The sequence below is a fragment of the Apteryx mantelli genome, chromosome 15, assembly GCF_036417845.1.
Source record: "Apteryx mantelli isolate bAptMan1 chromosome 15, bAptMan1.hap1, whole genome shotgun sequence".
In the NCBI taxonomy this organism is placed as follows: Eukaryota; Metazoa; Chordata; class Aves; order Apterygiformes; family Apterygidae; genus Apteryx; species Apteryx mantelli.
Window position 1 is genome coordinate 12,250,003 of NC_089992.1, and position 20,079 is coordinate 12,270,081.

The window sequence follows — 20,079 nt, forward strand, 5'->3', positions numbered from 1 at the left end:
CCTATACATAAAACAGTTACTATTCTGCTGAGTTAGCTCTCTGAACCAGCTCATCACTCAGTCGCCATGAGTTCTAATACTGGCACATGGGGAGGAATATGTGAGCAGGAAAGATGCTACTGGCTTTAGGGCACTTGAAATCCACTGGATCCAATTTCAACTGCAGAGGAACTGCCTGGGAGGTCCAACTACAGTTAAACTAAATGGACAGGTCTGCTCCCTCCCACCCAGCTTGAGTATCCATCACTTCCCTTGCATTAGAGCTAGCTACCGTTCATGCAACAGCAAACTGAATTCATCTGGCAGGCCAGTCAAAGTCTCTAGGAAAGAAAAAGGTTTGTTGGCAGATCACTGAGCTGAATCAACTCAGCTGGTGGCCAAAGAAATACCCTATCTGACATAAAGGAAGAGCAGGAAACTCCTCTCGGTGACACAGAGCAAAACAGCAAGAAATATGGCCTTTATTCCCAGCAATGGCTGCCAGTAAGTTCTGGTTGCTATGTCCAGTCAGAATGGTGAAATTCCTGGAGTTGCTTCAAGGTTGTCAAAGTAACCAATGGCTCTCCTAGCCTTGGACAAAAGCAAGGCAGAGCGACAGACTGTAAATTCCTTTTGTGTATCTAGAATACTAATAAACATTTTTATATGATTAAAAAAAAATCAAAGCACACACTAAATTTTCAGCTTATTCAGTTGTTGTTTACCTATTCCACCTATTTGCCACACAGCCAGGAAAAGCGCCAGGGCTGGCACAGGAGGAGGGCAGGACCATGTTCCCCAGGGTGAGCTGTGTGAAACCACGGCAGCTTCTCACCTGATCTTCTAGGGATGTCCTAAATCTCTCTTGGCGTGAATCTTTACTAGGTTTGGCTGCCTTTGTCAGTGATGACTGCAAAGGGGGAAATCTGTAGTCTGTATACAATGCAGTGCGCATTCTGCCTTGGAGAGAGGTGTCAGGCTTGTTTGTAATGAAACGTGCCAACCTTCTAGCACCCTCAGTCCGAAACTCTCTTCTCCAGCACCTGGACACAACTTCTGACACTGCAAGCAGACATGTAACCCACCACCACCACCGATCGCTGCCAGCTCCGCAAGCTGTAACTAGAGCTTGGCGCCGCTGGGAACGCTCAGATTCCCAACAACGGTCCTCAAACTGGGCAGCAAGTGCCACCGAATTAGACAACTCTTCCGGGAGCACGGAGGGGTTGGGGGGGGAGAAGGACCGGCTCTGCCGGTCAGTCAGCGCTTGTTGGTGCCAGGGCACGAGCGGGGCGCGGTGCTCGGCTCTGCCCCTGAGGCGCCGACGGAAGAAGTAAGTGGGGACCCGGAGGGGAGGCGACCCGTCGGCAAGGGCAGCCCGCTCGGCCGCGGTGAAACAGGGACCGAGGGGCGGCTCTGGCGCTGTGAGGAGGAGCGGGCGCTACCGTTGGTCCCCCTCAGCCCCGCGAGGCGCGGCCGTTGGTCCCCCCTCCCGCCCCGCGAGGCGCGGCCGTTGGTCTCCCCCTCCCGCCCCGCGAGGCGCGGCCGTTGGTCTCCCCCTCCCGCCCCGCGAGGCGCGGCCGTTGGTCTCCCCCTCCCGCCCCGCGCAGCGCAGTGCGGCCGCCGGGGCCGAGCGCGCGCGGCGCGGCAGAAGGGACGAGAAGGGGCGGCAGCGCGGAGCCATGGTGCCGGCGCTGTGCACCGCGCTGGCGGGGCTGCTGCTCCTGCCGCTCCTGCTGCGCTGCGCCTGGCCCTACTTCTTCCAGGACTTACGCTTCGCCCTCACCATGGCGCGGGTGGCGGGGAGGGTGCGGAGAGCCGGCGCCCGCCGGCCCGCCCGCACCCTGCTGGACGTCTTCGCGCGGCGGGCGGCGCGGACGCCGCACAAGCCGCTGCTGCTCTTCGGCAGCGAGGTCTCCACCTACGAGCAGGTGGAGCGGCGGAGCAACCAGGCGGCGCGGGCGCTGCGCGACGCCGCGGGGCTGCGGGCGGGCGGCTGCTTGGCCCTCTTCATGGGCAACCGGCCCGCCTACGTCTGGGTCTGGCTGGGCTGCGCCAAGCTGGGCTGCGCCATGGCTTGCCTCAACTGCAACATCAGGGCGACGTCCCTGCTGCGCTGCTTCCAGACCAGCGCGGCCACGGTGCTGCTGGCGGCCCCAGGTGAGGAGAGCGCCGCCCCGAGCCCCCGCCCGGCCGGCCGGTGAGGAGAGAAGCCGCTGAGGCGGGCCGCGATCGCCGGGTAAAACCCTCGGGCGAGACGGGCGAGGCTCCTCCGCGCGGGGCTTCGCGGGGGCACCTCCGCGGGCGGGCGGGCGGGGCGCCGGGCAGCAGGGCCGGGTTGCCCCCTTGGGCCCTTCCCCGGGTCTCCCCGCGGCGGTTGAGTGCCCCTCGCCCCCGCGGCGCCCCGCAGGCGCTGGAGCGGGGTGGCCCGGCCGCGGCAGGGTGCTGAAGAGCAGGGCCTGGCTGCTTCTGCTGGTGTCCCGGCATCCAAGAGCTGAATTTGGGGATTGGAGAGGTTACATCAAATCAGGCGGATGAAGAGTTTTCTGGATAATTTGCACCATGTTTGCATTTTCTGATCAAGTGCAAGACATGAGAATTGAGCTCAGGCGCTTTGTTATTTGATAAGGTTGATGAAGCCATAGTACTAAAATAACCCTCAGTCATACACAACATTGTTCCCAGTAATGTTCCCAGTAATGTTCAGATTGGAAATAATTAAGGTCATGCAGAAGAATCCTCTTGGTGCAACTGGACAGCGACTTAGGCACCTTAAGGTGGTTGCAGTCTATATAAAAGCTTGTGTCAAGTTTCAATTCAAAGACAAAAAGTGAATGCACCTAGATGAAGGACATTATTTTTTTGTAAAATAGACATGTTGGTGGAAAGCTGCGTTCTGTTCCGTATTGAATAGAGACCTTATTTCATGCCTAGTTTTTCAGCTCTCTGTATATATATTTGTATGTGTGTATATGTATGAATGCCTGACGGTATGTGAAGTCAAAGACATTGTTTATCTGCCCAGTTAAAAACATTTACATGAATACATATCTGTTCTCAGCTTAGAAAGTTGAACTCATTCTTCTACTGCATGTGATCAAAGTATTTTATATGCCCCAAACTTTAGGAGTTCAAACGCCAAGTTTTCTCCTTTCTTGATCAGTTTCTACCTCACTGAAAAGAAGTTCTGTGGAATCTCTGAGCTTTCAAAATTAATTGGTATTTGTCAACATGTATGGGAAAAACTAATGTGTGCAAGAGAAAATTAATTTTTCTCCTTCCTTCTCAACAATTTGAGTAATCAGGTATTGGTCTCAAATTTTCTAGAAAAGCCTTCAGCTCTGGGAAGGGAATTTTTAAAGAAATAGTTTGCTGAAAATTGAGCTTTATTAATGAAAGTTTACTACATGCTTAAATCTACTAGTGATCGCTGATTATAAGGAGAGGAAAGAAGTCTTTTCTGTTGGACCTTGGTTCTGTCTATCCTTATTAAGTTTCATCCTTTATTTTGCTTCTCTAGGCAAAAGGTAAATATTGAGGAATTAGAACTTATCATCATACATGATCATGTCTGTGTGCTTGCACAGACAAGTTTCCAGGAAAAAAAATATGTTGAATTCATTAATACAGATGATATGCTATTAATGATATCTACAACAAAAATGGATTTCCAAGTTTATTGGAGGGTTATTTACCTCTGTGAAAGTTCATTGGAGGATTATTAATCTCTAAGGTGCCAGATTGTAAAATGTGTGCATAAAAGGCCTTATTTTATCTCCTTCATGCCTGATTGCGGCAAAGGAGCAAAACTCTCCTCCCATCCAGCTTTACTCTTTGTGCAGCATCTGTGCGGTGCCAGACAGTATGGTGGAATAGAGGAAGACAGGCCAGACTATACTAATATTTTGAGATTTCTGTAGCTGTTCACTAAAAGAAGCCTCCATTAGATGTTCATGAGTAGCTCAGTGGCAAAGGGATAGATAACCCTTGTAATCCCAGGATATTGTTTGGACCAGAGTTGCAGCAGAAGTTCAGAATTGCTTGATTGGGGATTCCAAAGTCTGTCAGACTTGAAAAGTTTGTTTTTGTGCAATTGGGACAAGCTTCTGATGCAGGTCAGGGCTTTATCTATAGTCAGTTAACCTGGAAATACAGTTTTGAGTAGTAGATTTAATTCTCAGTATTAAGATTCCTAAGAGATCTGTTAATTTAATAATATTTTATTTACTCTTTGTTTTGAAATAAAATGGGTGCTGAAAAATAGATAACATTATGAAAAAAATTTATATTACGATGTTTCAGTGAAACTGGTGTTGAGGATTAATTTTAAATTGTTTAAATGGATAATTCACAGGGAAATTGCCTGTGATCTGGAAGGCATTTAGCCTGGATTTCTAAGGAAAAAAGGTATATACAATTGCAACTGTCTACTCATCTTTGCTAACAGCTCTTGAATCTGTTACCCAGTTCAATTTGTTAAGGGAATAAAAGCCTCAAGGATGATTACATACCTTCAGATTTGGCAGAAATTGCCAGCAGGTAGAGGAGAGAGACCAGCATTAGCGCTTCAATAAGAGAAAGGCAGTCAGGACTTGACGATACAGGGAGTTTGCCTACTCAGATTGCATATAACTGCAGTCATACTATCTCTTGTTGGCTGGAGATACTGGAGGGACTATACAGGGAAATGGGACATGTGGAGGAGACAGGCATACAAAGAGGTAGGACGAAACTGCCTAGGAGTCCAGGCATTAGTAGTTCCATTACTTATGGAGTAACTCACTTTTGCAGTTCTCCTCTGTGTGTTGAGACTTGAAGAAGGTGAGGTTCATCTTTGTGAATAAAACATGGTGAGATTTAAGCAGCACCTGCTGTTGTGTGCGCAGTTGCCGGGTAAGGCGTCTCCCACTGTGAAGAGGGAACATGAGCAACATGGAGCTGGTTAGGCCAGGTGCATGCTCCCTCCAAGTCCCACAGGGTATGCAGGCATGGGGAAGTGTGCCTGGATGGCACCTCTTTAATTCTGTTTGTCCATTCAATCTCCTGCTGCTGAAGATCATATCAGTCCCAGTTCTGTGGGGAGACACTGTTTCTCTTCAGTCCTTTTGCTGGATTCTGAAGTGACTTGGGTATGAGTTTCTCTAACAGCAATTGAACATGAAAGCTCTTGAGGCAAAAGTTGATGCAGTGATAGTACAGTTCACTGAAGAGTACAGAATTTTCTTATAATACTTTTTTCCTCCCTTTAAGAGTTGAAGGAATCTGTTGAAGAAATACTGCCATTCTTGAAGGAAGAAAATATTAAAGTTTATTACCTAAGCAGGACATCTGTTACAGAAGGAGTTGAGAGCTTTCTTGATAAAGTAGATGCTGCTTCAGATGAGCCTACTCCGTTGTCTTGGAGATCAGATATAACCTTTAAAACTCCTGCCATGTACATTTATACCTCTGGTACTACAGGTAATGTAAATTCATAAAAACTACATGGAAGGCCACGCATGCTTCCTGACGCTGTGATTTTTGAGTAAGGATAGAATCTGTTACTTCACATAATTCTTGTGCTTATTCATTCCCTCTGAGGTGACTGAAAATTTGATATTGATATCTAAAACCAAAAAAGCATATAGAACATAGGCTGACTTTAAGCATCAAGTCTGTGGGGAGAGAAGGGTGTAGAAGCCAATTAAATATACGTGTTTTCTGCCAGTAAAGTAACCATGCATCTGCTGTCTCTTATCCCTGGACACACTGCTGCCTTAACTATGTGTCTCAGCACCCATCTCACACCCAGTACTTTGGATCATGAACTCTAAATGCTGGCCATTAAGTCCTTGGGTGCCAGAGTACCAAAAATAGTGAATGCAGCACAAAGTACAGCTAGTCATAGCCACCATGCAGAACTGTAGCTGGTATAGGAGCTGCTGCCTGCTTTACATAAAGGTATCTAGTGTTAAGAGCACTTAGCTACAGCACAAACTGGGTGACAAGGATGAAGAAAAGGTAGGGTATGCTTCCACCCTAGCTTAGTCCTTTAGCCTTTCAGTGAACAGCCCTCCCTTGGAAGGGAGGAAGCATGAATTTGAATCCTTTTAGGCTGCAGAATACCAATAACTCGGGTGTCTTTCCTCCTTGGTAACAGCTCTAGCAGCTCCGTTCTTACATAAATGGCAAGCAGTGCCATCATTTTGTCTTCTAGCATCTGTTTCGCAAGAAGAAGTAAGAATAAGAATAAGTAGCGAGTTCAACAGTGTATGATGGGAAACCAGGAAAAGATTTTGCAATATAAATTCCAATTTCACATAAGATGATTCAGAGCTGTAAGGAGATACCTAATTCCAGGAGAGATGCAAGATTTGAGACTCATCGCTGCTTTAGCATTACCATTCCCATTGCTTAGCATGCTAGATTCTTCAAATCCCATTCCTTGGTAGCTATTTTTCCCCATTCTCTAGGTACTTATTCCTAGGTACCATAGTATCGGGAATTTGGAAACTTAATGGGAGATAATCATCTAAAAGTTACTTGTGGGAAGACACAGCCTCACTAAGGCTAAACCCTAACATGTTTTCTAGACACTAAATGCATACTTCCCTGAACTCTAGAACTATAATTTGCCTAGTCTAATGCAGGCATCAGAGAATAAGAGAGGAAACCCTTTCTTAAACCCTTGTGAAACTGAGTGGTCTTACTAGGTTTATTGTTCATCTTTTTGGTCGGCTTTAGGTCTTCCCAAGGCTGCAGTGATAAACCATGAACGAATAATGCTAGCTTGTGGTTTGTTTGATGCCGGCAAGGTTACCTCAGAAGATATTGTGTATACTGCTCTACCACTCTATCACAGCTCTGCCCTCCTTGTTGGAGTCCATGGATGCATCATGAAAGGTACAATACACTTGACTAGTACAAAGTGTTACTGCGCAGAATTCACGCACAGATGTGATCATACAGATAGAGTTGCTCCTTAGCTACCAACCTTGAGGTGAAATAGTTGGTTATACATGTCTCAATAATCTGGGACCCCATAAGCCAAGAGACATTCTCATTTCTGATTACTCTCTGGTTTTCACGTGACTTACACAGATCTTTGCCCTATACAGATTTTATTTCAGCACCTGGACAAACAGGATATAGCCTATCCTACATGACAGCTCTTTGCATAGCCTTTGGGTTAACCAGTGTAGAGTGCCATATGTTTCATCTACCATAATAGTTTTTAACTTTTTGATAAATAGAAATAGAGGTTGAATTAATTATTCAGCGTGGATTGTATTTCAATATGTTTTAGGAAAAATATTTCTAAAAACCTATAAAAACCTAATTCTACAAGTTTTCTATAATGTTGCACTAAGAAATTCTATACAGTATTATGATATCACAACAATTGTTCCTTTTGTTGTTTGTTTTACTTCTTTCTACACAGGTGCAACTATTGTTTTGCGTGCCAGATTTTCAGCAAGCCAGTTCTGGGATGACTGCAGGAAATACAACGTAACAGTGATACAATATATTGGGGAAGTGCTTCGGTATTTATGCAGTGTGCCACAGGTGACAACTACTTTTTTCGTGTGTGTGTGACTAATTAGACTTCTGTGAATATTGTCTATGTTCAAAAGAAATCTAACTGTAAGGAAGAGATAATACACATTAACAGTTGTAAAGGATCCATAACTGAGCATCTGTCACATTCATTGAGTTTACTGTGCACTCCATGGCCAAAAACCAGGGGAAACCTTAGAGCAAAAACACTTTTTGGTTTTGAAAAAGTCTTTCTCTAAGTCAGGTTGATCAGTTCCTAGTTAACAATTTTTTCCTTGAAAGTTTAGCAAAAATCGTTACTTTATTGGAAAAACATTGATTGATCAGTTGAGCTACGTATGTGATTCACTTTCCCATTATGCTTTGTTAATCAAATTTTAATATACTGTTACTGCAAAAGGCATACATCTAGTGGAAAAACAGTGAGAAGCAATGTTCTATCTGGTCTGGGAATGCTTTTGGAAGGCCAGAGTATTCAAATGAAAAGTGCATGGACTGTGACAATAATACTGTTGAAAATTTTTAACTATAATTTTATGTAGTAAGTTTTATGTTTAGATAGTTCTTTCTGCATGAGAGTAAAGTAACTTTTTTGCAGAATATTAAAAATATTACTCAAGATGAGATCTTGCTGACTTCCAGACATGAACTGGGACTAGTAAGAGTTCAAGGAAACAGTTCCAGATAAAATAAACTATTCCAAAGATTTGAGTTTGAAAGAACTTTACGTATTAATCATCAAATACATCCAATTAATTAAAATAACACAGTAAGCAGTGTTCTTATTTACCATTTGTACAGTACCGAAGAAAACAGACCGTTGATGTAGGGGATCTTAGGTAGTACTAAAGAGCTGTACTCTTCTCTAATGAGATTTACAATCTCATGGCACACTAACATGAAGTTTTTTCAAGGAAAAAGGAGCTGGTGGCTTGAATTAACCACTCTTTGAATAGTGGAACAATCACAATTAATCCTTTAATTGACATTCTGTTAAAGTGGATAGAAAAAACACATACCTTATGTGATCACTCTTGTTGCAAACCAAAAATCAGTGAGGGATTCCCTAGGAACAAAAGGAGCTGTGTCATTTCATATTTAGGCAATGTTTTACTTGGGTTTTTTGAAGGTAGGAATCTTAGCTCAAGACAATCATGACCTGCCCCCCAGGTGAAAGCTTTAATGTGATTATTTAAGGATAGCTACTTCTAAAGGTACACTTAACATACTGTCACGATAGTGCATCTATTCATAAATACCTTCCTACTAAGATCCCTCCAGTCATGTTAGTTAATCCTTGATTTCAAAAACGTGCTTGCAGAAAATTACTTTCGTGGAGGGAGGCCTCGTGAATAACAATTAGAATTTGGTAAGAACGAAGCTAATATCCATCAGTTTTCCTAGCACCGTTTGATAACCATAAATCAGAACAGAGAAGCAGGTCTGCAGTTTCTTTGTGATTTATGTATGTGTGCAAAATATCAGATATAAAGAGTTCTTTTCTGTCGCTGGTTACAGAGATATGAAATAACTTCACTGAAATCAGTAGAATTTTTCAGGAAATTGGTATATAAGCAAGATTCTGCTATTCTTAATATTATCTCTTCATGAGTTGTTAGCCCAAAATGAGCAGTTAATAACATAAAATAAAGTTTCATAATAATCTTAAGAGTGGGCCTCCAGATCAGAGCAGTAGTTGTCATCAAAAAGTGTGAGTGAAGAAGATTTAAGCTGTGTTAAAGAAACTGGGCACTTGAAACATTTACTTACAGGTGGTGGTAACTTACCTAAGAGTCCCGCTGTTCTTGGAAAATCCCGAATAGCAAAGCGCTCATTATCCAGTACTCAACTGGTATAAACAGGGGGAGGAGGAAACAAAGTGAAAATTATTTCCTTCCATATAGCAATTTTATTGAGAAAATAAGCTTAAAGAATGAGCTCATATACTTGTGTTTGATAGAGTTGTGTCCTTTTATAGTCAGAATTCATATATGAATATAACTGAATCACAGGGCATACTCTGTAACTTCCTGAGTTTAATCAGTATCTAAAAGACATTTGCAGTTGCCAACAAAGTATAAATCAGTTCCTGAATGGGCTGAGTGAGTCTGGTAATGTTAGCCACGTAGAGACATTTAGCTTAATCCTTAAAATGACCTGGTAATTAAAAACAACAGATTAGTTAGATAAGCTGATAAACCTGAAGCCTAATGAAAGAATGAATGATACAGTTGAGTTGTATTTGAGGCTATCTTAGAAGTTACTCATTATTGGCTTATCTACAAAGACCAGATTTTAAGTAAGACCCAGGTTGCTAAGCTTCCGTTATTTAATATAAGGTTTTTTATTTACTCAGTACAGAGAATGCAACATGAGTAGAGAAAGCACTTTTACATAAGCAGAGTTTACAAGCTCAGTGTCTGGTGCCATATACCCATGTGCATGCTACTTTGAGTGCACAAATCTCCCAGAAAGATGCAGTTAACAGCTTAGAGTACAAGAACTTGACCCTGTGTATATTATTACTTAAATACTAGTGGTGCCAAGAGGGTTTTGCCCATTATTGCAGATACAACAAAGAGACGGTGTTTGCCATGAGGAACTCAGTATGAGCAAAATCCACATTGATGTAAGGTGTTATCTGCCTTAACTAATGCCCTTTCATTACTGAATTTCCTTACTGCACTAGTAGTTATCAGTGCTACCATTTATTTCCCTTGCATATCCACAGAAGAAAAAAGGTCAGTGTGTGTCACAGCTTTCTGACTGTATTTGCAGCTAACTTAAATAGTCATGTCAGAACAAATGAACAGTCCAAGTATTATAGAAATCACCTCACAGGATACCCCTTCTTCCTTCCAGTAACTGTGACTAATTAATGGCTAAATAACAAGTTTTCTCTATTTGCCTAAGCAAATAGCAGGGAGGGGATTGAAAATACAGATTTCAACAAGAGATGAGGGACAGTGTGGAGCTAAGCAGCAACCTGTCCCCAGTGAAACATTTCAAAATAGGTGTGTTCTAAGTTCAGACCTACAAATCCCCAATGAACTGGAGTTGGAAAAAAACTTCCCAGGAGAGACTAGGGTATTGTGCACACCATTGTAGAACATCGTCTGCAACAAAAAGATTTTGTAAAAAGTGAACAGCAAGTTGTTTGGACAGCATGCAGACTTTCAGCAGATAAATTTGGTTGTTCCATTTGCAGTTTAATTCTGCTCTAACATAGTAATGGCAGTTCTCTCAGTATCTCAGAGAGGAAGATATATTAATATATTTCTTCTTTAGATTAAATTTAAACTTCCACTGCTAGACTGTATCCTGTAGAAAAACAGTAGTAATCCCAAAGTTATATGACTGAAGTCCAACATAAAATTAAAGTTTTACAGTATTTAAAAATTGCACCTATTTTAATGTGGCAGTTTTTGTCCTTTTTTGGGAATATGACGTTATAAAACCAATTCATTTTTGTCTTAATGGCCAAATGCCTCTCTTGAAGCACTCCTGAAAAGAGCAACATAGAGAAGTTAGAACTTCCAGTGTTCCACGCTTGTCTTCTAGCCCCATCATCTAGAACCTTGTCCTTTGCATGGTATTCCCTGAAAGACGTAGAGCTAACATAACTGTTCTGCACAAATGCGCACTCCAGTCTCTTGCTGATAGAATAAGATTATTCTATCAGCGAGGTATTCCAAGTTAATAAGCCATTATATATTTAAAAGACTCTTTGTGCCTTAAAGTACTATTAAATTATGTATTACAAGAAACAGTTGGAGAAAGAGGCAAGAAGTGGGACAAAACAACCTTCCCATATTTTGCTAAAATTCTCTCAACTATTGTTACTCATTAGCACATTAGAAATATTTATGAATTACAAGTGTACAATGCAATTCATTGCTTCCTATTGTTGAGGATAAATATAAACATCTAAGAGAAGGCATAAGCAGGACTATCATCATCAATATGTGTTTGTCACTTTACTCTGTAAACAAAAAAGTTTCACAGCACTATTTAAAAAATGAATGAAATGTTGTAATAGCATTTTTAACAGGCTCCATCCTGCAGTGTTCACTTATTTTGGCAGAAAGTTTGCTAACAAAGATTCCTACCAGTGATTTCCTTCCCCTCCCCTAACACCATTTTAAGTCATACAAATCTTTTGCTGAATTTAGGGTGAATTACTCTTTGGCAGATAGTCACCACAAGGCTTACAAACAAAATAAGTTAACATGGTGCCTGGGTTTCATTCTGACTTTCTGCTTACATTAATTGTTCCTGTCCTCATCCAAATCAAGTTAACTACTAACAACAGTCAGATATTTAGCCCAATTGTTCAGTAACTTCTTCTCCTTTTATCCTTATCATAACCACGTGCTTAATTGTAATGTTTGCACATGTTTTACTTCAGAATATGCTCAATACTTTAGCCTAAAGTTTCCTTCAGAGTTTTTCAGATGTAGAAGCTTTCACTCCGTAATGAAACACTAATTCATGACTCTTTCTTATTTCCAGAGAAAAAATGATCAGGATCACAAAGTCAGACTTGCCATAGGAAATGGGATAAGGACTGATGTTTGGAGGGAATTTATCCGAAGATTTGGAAATATTAGTATTCTAGAGTTTTATGCTTCAACTGAGGGGAACATTTCCTTTGTTAATTACACTGGAAAAATTGGTGCAGTGGGAAGAGTGAACTACTTACAGAAGGTAAGATGGATAACAAAACTTGGCATTCTGTGCTTATTGGTGAAGTTTAGTATATTGCCAAGGGCCCACAGCAGGCATGATAAATTGGGAAGCACCCAGGGCCCAGATATGTGTTTGGCAAATGTGCCCAGAGAGAAGAATTACAGAGAAGTATCCAAGTACAGTCTGTGAGTGCCCGTGCTAGATAGCACTGACATCTCTCACTAGTTCAGGTAAGAAAACATTGACACTCAGCACATCCATTTGAAATGTGATATATTTGGCACCTGTTAAAGAGAAAGCTGAATATGTAGCATAATTATGAAAATATTTTTCAAAGATTGAATATTCATGTGTGTATACATTTTGCAAATTTTCACTAGAAAATCTTACGCTATGAACTGATTAAATATGACGTAGAGAAAGATGAACCAGTCCGAGATGAGAATGGATACTGCATAAGAGTTCCCAAAGGTAAAAACTTAACTCCTTTAAAAAAATTCAGAAAGGTGTGTACTTTTAAAAATATTATATCTTTGCATCACTTTTATCTGGAAAGATGCTGAGAACTGCCATTGAGTAAGCCAGTTTTTAAATAGAAGTTAGAAAATACATAACAAATCTTGTACTATTGTAATACAACTTAACAGAAAGGTAAAAGTACAGTGGGGAATCAAGCAAGTGTACACTTTAACTTTCATAATTGTTCTAGTCTTCATAATGGACATGCTAACATTTTTACCTTTGACTACAGATCTTGACTTTCAGCTAGAGTTATTTAATTCTTCTCAGACTTTGTACTTAACATGCCACTAAAGAAACATTTGCAAAAAGAAAGCAATTCCTTTTGTCACTGGAACTCTTCATCATTGGCAATAGAAAAAGCACACATGAAAGTACTTTGCTTATACCTTACCTTAATATCAGTTTTCATAGCTGGGGGAGTTTGTTTATTGGCACAGGCGTACCTGGGTTTAAACCAAATATGTCAGATACTTGTGATTTTGTTGGATTCTGTTGTATGTTCAGTCATTTGTGTGAGGGAGGAATCTGAGTGAGCACCCCAGGCTAGACAGTGAGACACTGTCTCTATGTAGAATGGGACTGGGGGACAGATAACCAGCTATGTTAAATTCCCATTGCTGAGGAACATAGCAGTTATGTTAACAGAGGGTCTGCCCCATAGGCATTCTCTCCTATGCCAACTCTCCTTATGGAGTCTCTTGAGTTTAGGTGAGGAGGGATGCCCACATGTACATTCCTCTGTGTTAGGATTTACATATGTACATTTTAGTTATTGAACTGGGCAGGAGTGAAAAATACCTGCAATGTAAGAGAGAAGACTATAAAATGTTAAAAAAAAATGTAAAAATGTAAAATCCCAGGCTTGAAAAACAGGATGGCGACAGACTGTTATCTTGCGGTTAAGCTTCAGTTTACATAAACATGTAGGTGTTCCTTCTCCCTTCAAAAATTACTCCAGCTATAGCAAATGAAAGAGTAAAGAACATACTAAGCAGCCTTTGGGGCAATTTTGCATGCAAAGTAAGCAAGCTGAAACCCAATACATTTGGTTTCTAAATGCAACTGATTCTTTTCGTTGAGAGGTCAGCAAGTCCCACACCAACTGAGATACCTGGAAGTAGCCTGTACGGAGATTGACCTTCTGAAGACATTCCTGGTGTCATGTGTAGGTTTCCTTTGTAGGCACAGTTCCTATTGAGTCATGTGTTTTAAACTGAGGTTTATGAAGCTGCCTAGAGAATCTGAGCAACTGTTTTCCACTTAACTGGTATCAGACAAGACATCAAAGACTCTCTTCTGCATTAATACAGGCAGGTGATAATTTGTATTATCTACAGGTATTCCTACTGAGAGCTAATGAGTTGAGAGAACAAGATGAAACTCTTAATCTGTACCTCCAAAGCTAATTTTTAAGGAAGATGATTATAGAAAAAAATCTCAAATAATTCTGTAATGTGTGCAGACCTCAATAGTGTAGTGAAAATTGGTTAGTTTGGGCAATTTCCACTGTGCTTTTAAATGAATAACAAATGTTTTTCCTCTTCATAGGTCAGCCAGGACTCCTGATCTGCAGAATCACCAAATATGCACCATTTAGTGGCTATGCAGGAGCAAAACACCAAACAGAGAAGAAGCAATTAAGAGATGTCTTCCAGAAAGGGGATTTATATTTTAATAGTGGTGACCTTTTAGTGATTGACAATGATGACTTCATTTATTTCCATGATAGAACTGGAGACACATTCCGGTTAGTGTATTTATTTAAATGCTTATCACAGGAAAAAAATATTTATTAATTCTCAAGTTTAATTTCATGTTTAAGCATTTCGTACTGACTGATGAAAACTATTTTCTCTGACTTTAGTCAGAAAAAAGAGGACTCTGTATCACTTCCGTTGTATTTTAATCATTTGTTTTTATATACACAAACTACAACAAGTTCAGTTTAGGATGATAAGTGAATACTATTTTGAATAGTTCTCATTAGTCAGAATCCACTCACACTCACAAACCATTGTGGTTTCCCATTCACTACCTTTTAAAAATTCAGAGTTTATAGAGCCTAGGATAGAAATTAAGGTAAGTGATATTTTGGTTTTTTAGTCTGTTTAAAGCTCTATTAAGCATGAGTAAGCTGAGTGTGTTAGATCCTACTGAGATTTGAATATTCTGGAACATGCCGTTAAAATTTGCAGCATGTTTTTCTCTACTTTTAATAACAGGTCCCTTGTCCCAGTGGAAAAGTGCTTTCTGACCTCAAGCTCAGTGCTCAGCCCATTATAAAGTCAGACATTAAAACGCTACAGATCACTATGAGTAATATACATAGCAATTATGACCTCTATCAACTGCTTATATTCTAGGTGGAAAGGGGAAAACGTTTCTACAACTGAAGTTGCAGACATTTTAGGATTGATTGACTACGTTCAAGAAGTTACTGTATATGGAGTATCTGTTCCAGGTATAAATGAAACATTTGAAGTATGATAATGTTTTTTTTATACGTTAACAAATTTTGTTACACTGAGAACTGTAGAGTATAGGTAGTCCTCCTTTAGCGTCTCTATTTTTGTAAGTTACATTTGATGCATTCTATAATTTCAATGTATGCCATATTAATTAGCTGAGAAAACATAGCCAAAGCTTATATTAATATAGTATACAGCAAGAATATTAACAGGAAAATAGAAGAAGATTTGAGAACAAGTATCTTGGATACAAATGGTGTTGTATGTTTTACAGCAACATAACTCTACAATTACTGTAGAATGAGACAAACAAAATAAACGTGAAAGGAATTTCTAGAAGAACAAGAAAGTCACTTAAGAAATTGATTCTGCACCTGTTCTGCACCTTTCTTTAACAATCTGAAGCAATGCATAAAGTTGTAAAACACTGCCTTTTTTCTACTCCTCAGATATTGTGAAATCTTAGAATTTTAGAACCTCTTTAAGACCTTATGACAGCTATTATTTTTTAAAAAATTGAGAGGCATTGCTGCTTAATCCAGATTCCCAAATGTTTTGGTGGACAAAAGAGGGAACAGACAGCTTTATTCTACTTTCTTGTGCTCCCATATTTTGGAGGTACCTTCCTGTCCATTTGGCTTCCTTACTTACCTAAGTTCCACAGGACGCCCATCTAGCTCCTCACTCTAAATGTGTTGTGATGGACAGTTGAAATGGAATTCATTCTTCTAGTGTAGTGCAGGGATCTGAAATCAAACAAACAAGATTAGATCTGAAATGAAATCCTGAATATTTTTGAACTTGCGTTGCACTTGTGGTTTGGACCTGTTGGCATAATATATCACATGCCCTTTGGAGAAGTTTAAGAAGGAGTCTAAGAAGGAGACTCCTACAAAAGTTAACAAGCATCAAATTTTTTCGTAAAGCCTTCCAGACTAGAATATATCATAACATAGGTCACATCACTGACAAATAAGTATTTCGGAATTGGAAGACAGTGCTAGATTCCACTCTTCCTGCATCCACCACCTCCTTCCACCATTTGCTGAACACATGAGAATTTCTGTTAATATTCTGGTCCATCCAGTGTCTCTACTAAAAGTGAAAAAGATGAGAATGGAAAGTCTTGGTGTTTCTGAGGCTAGAATAATGAGAATGTTTATGAACCAAGGTGATCTATCGGAATAGTGGATTTAATTCAAAGAAACAAAAAAGCTCCTTTATTAATCGTTTATGCCCCCACCATCTATTGAAGTAAAATTAAAGCCTCTCTCTTTAAATCACTCGTGTTTTCAACTGCTTTGTGGTAGCGATAAACACATTGTTGCCTGGGAGACATTTTAAAAGCAAGGTAACCACGTAAGTGGTCTAGAGTTCCTTATATATGTCTCAAATTACACTGTAGGAGAGGAGGAAAATACACTCCTATTCCCAATGCTCTTGTAAAACCATGTAGAAGAGGTGCTAATACCCAATTATGGATTTGCTTTATGAGGAAAAAAAAAAACACCAGATGATTGTTCAAACCCAGCTCTCACTTTGCCATTGTGCAAGTGCTGTGTGGATTTTGTATTTAAGTTTTTTCTGCTTTACATGGTATGGAAATGTTTTTACTTCAGTAATGTAGCTGAAGGTGATCGTGTACACCACCTGAGAACTCTAATTCAGCACTCTAGATTCCGAATAAAGAAATATGAATGCCAGGTGGCTTAAGTACATCGTATGAAAGGTAAAAGAAAACAGATAGCTCAAAAGGAACTGTAGAACCATTCGTCTTAAACTTGCGTATTCTTGTGCTCTGCTTTTCTTTAAGCTTTAGATGCCACTTTCCTTTTTCACTTGCTCTTGTATGCAATTTTATGAAAGCACTGATATCGTTCTAATGTGAAAATTTTGCATACTATCCGTTTCCCTGTAATCAATTTAAACAGTACTTGTCCTTCCAGAATCATTTCACAAAAACGTAACAGAAGTGAGCATAGGATTATTTATGACTAAGTAATATACCCAGATCTGATCTGATCTTCTTGAAGTATTTGTAATCCCAGACAACAGAAATAACACCAACAGGTTAGTGTTTATATTGTGCCCCATCCCCAGCCACCAAAAGGGGAGGGCAAAAGCCCTCTCAGTATGTGGTTAAACAAGTTTTAAAAAAAAAGATCTGTAGTAATTGGATTCTTGCAGCACTTAATTCAGGTGGTGATAAACAATGTTAAACTGGGTCTTATTTCTTTCTCTCCTCTTTCTTCATGGATGAGTTTGTCAGCACAATGAGTACAAGCAGATTTACAGTGTTTTATTATAAAGTAAATTAACTCACACAGCTGAATGCTGCTGCAGGCAGACTTCCACCTCTAAGCACTGAGACCTGACATTCAGCTTGCATTGAAACAGGGAAATAAGGATGATTTTCAAAATGTCTGTCATCCATCATTCTGATGATAGGCTTTCAAAAGAATTTGGCATCTAGGGTGCTGAAGCCCTAAGAAAATCTAATCGCTTAGATGTCTAATGGAAAGTATGTTTTCTAAAATTGCTTAGAAGGAAGGATTCATTTGTGGGGGGGGGGGAAAAAAAGATTAGTCTGAAGTCTTAAATGAACCATGGCCATTTACTGTCATTATTCCTTCAGGTTATGAAGGCAGAACAGGAATGGCATGTATTCGACTGAAGGAAAACTGTGAATTTGATGGTGAAAATACTTACAGACATGTTCACGCTCACCTTCCGAACTATGCAAGACCTCGTTTTATAAGGATCAAGGTAAAATAGTGTTCCTAAGTAGCTTCTGTGCCTTTGTCCACATTCTGTTTTCTCTTGTTTCTGTGAGGACTATGGACTTCCTAATTATGCTAGCAATTCTCAAAGGGCTTCTTTTGACTCTCACTTGCTCTTGTCATTTACCAATATGAAAGTAGAACTGGACCCAGGTGTTTTAGTTCATCCTGGAAAAACAAAGCTGCATGAGCAGATACAGTTATATTTTAACATATAGAAACAGGAAGATCTTTTAATGGAAAATATCATACTTCCTGTTGCATTCCTTCAGCACACTAACAGAGTTGTCTTTTCAATTTACCACTTCTACAAACTGTTCTGTTCAAAATAAAGATCAACTCAGAAGTAACAACTTGCAAAAGAGCAGCCTTAGATTTTTTCATATTAGTGAATAAATAGCTAAATTGTAAATAAAATTTAAGTTGAATTAGGAAAATGTGAGAACTTCACTCTAGCAGTACTTCTCAGGGTATTTATTTAAAATAAATATACCTTCTTTCAGTTAGATTTTGTATTCACTGAGATGATTCAAGAGAAGGAGTAACACAGAGATACTAGCATCCCTAACTACTTAATTGATCTTTAAACTTTTGAGTTACTATACAAACAAAGCAGCTGACCAATCAAGGTAGTAGTTTGTCTTGCCATCCCAGGTGAAGCACATTGAGACTTGCCTAACCTCCAACTATCTTTTTTTGCTGTTCTTTTCTGAGAGAAAATTCTTCTCTTTTTTGATCTGAGAACAAGGTGCAGATATGCTAACAGCACTCACTGTCATCAAAGACCTTCCTGTGGGGTCAGTTTTCCTTATCCCAGGTAGTTTTTCTTAGGGCCTGACCTCCATCAGTTTCTTGCAAAGCACTCTTTACAGATACCTGCATCAATCAAGAACCATTACTCTTTAAGAAGATGATATTGCACCCTGTTGGTGATCTGAACAACTTGGTTAACTGGCTACCACATTAGCTTTACTAAACAAAGCTTTAACTGATGGATGTTAAGTGAAAACTCATCTCTAGTGCATGATTAAATGAATTGCTGGATGAAACCCATGACTGAGTAGAAGTTGGAAATGGCATGAGTAACGTCTCTAGTGTTTCCATGCCTCATTTAAAGAGGGTAGTGAGGAAAACCTTTCAGTAGTCTACTACTGTGGCCCCCGAGTTTCTTTCATTCAGATTAATTACTGACCCACATACGCAATAGTTGAACTATTATCAGATGAATGCAGATAGATTAAATCTTTATTAGTAAGAATTTGACTTCTGTGCTGTATGGATTTATACATAATGCCCATCTCGGAGACAAGAAACATCCATTGTTCATGTTCTAATTACCTGTAACTTTGTACAGATACTACCTAGAAGAAAAGTTCAAGGCTGTTCTTTTCTGATTCTCTTTAAATGTGGAAAATTTAATCTAATTTGTCATAATTATGTGCTGCCATTGATAAGTAGAGATTTAATTTTGTTTTGCAGAGCACCATTGAACTCACAGCAACTTTTAAGTACCGTAAAGTACAACTAGTGGAGGAGGGTTTCAATCCAGCAGTCATCAAAGATTGCCTGTATATCCTGGATGAAAAAGAAAATATGTATGTACAAATGACCCAGGACATTTATAACTCAGTAAAAAAACATGACTTCAGATTGTAAGCATGTCCAAAAAATCCATGTTTTATAATCAGCTTTTAAAGCATCTGTTATTCTAACACTGCCAGAAAATCCCATTTATTAATATTAGCAAATATCTGTATCTGAAATAATGTGTGAATATGTGATCATTTTAATAAAATAGAACTGCTCTGACACCACTTATATTTCAGCCTGGATTCTCCTCTCCTTCATACCTTGTATTTCTTACCTACCATCTTTTTGCTCCCTCTTTTAAGTTTTATCTTTTCTAAGCTGCCTGCTCTAAGTAGGAGTGCTTCTATCATCCAGTGCATTGTTGCTGTCACCTTTCAACTCTCCACTCTTCTCAGGACTAACCCTGATTGTTGAGGCATCTATGACTGTTGTTCTGTCAGAACTGACTGTCACACATTCACACTGCATATAAGCAGGTTTCCCCTTCATGAATTAGGTGCTCAAATAGGCTGTAC

At 39.9% G+C, this 20,079-nt stretch overlaps 1 protein-coding gene across 2 annotated transcripts; it reads left to right on the forward strand.

The window, feature by feature from the left end:
* The first annotated feature begins 1,661 nt into the window (after positions 1–1,661).
* Positions 1,662–19,773, forward strand: SLC27A2 (solute carrier family 27 member 2). 2 transcript variants are annotated; one of them, XR_010885686.1, is made up of 10 exons: positions 1,662–2,139; positions 5,230–5,439; positions 6,703–6,861; positions 7,400–7,524; positions 12,028–12,222; positions 12,585–12,675; positions 14,275–14,473; positions 15,090–15,187; positions 17,141–17,264; positions 17,830–17,900. XR_010885686.1 is itself a non-coding variant. In XM_067305382.1 (10 exons), the coding sequence occupies exons 1-10, from the start codon at positions 1,662–1,664 to the stop codon at positions 19,628–19,630; spliced, it is 1,863 nt and encodes a 620-aa protein (XP_067161483.1). In that variant the 3' UTR covers positions 19,631–19,773. The 2 variants fall into 2 exon arrangements, 1 of the variants encoding a protein (XP_067161483.1); XM_067305382.1 differs by lacking the exon at positions 17,141–17,264 and adding an exon at positions 19,454–19,773 and having other exon boundaries at positions 17,830–17,960.
* The last annotated feature ends 306 nt before the right edge of the window (positions 19,774–20,079 follow it).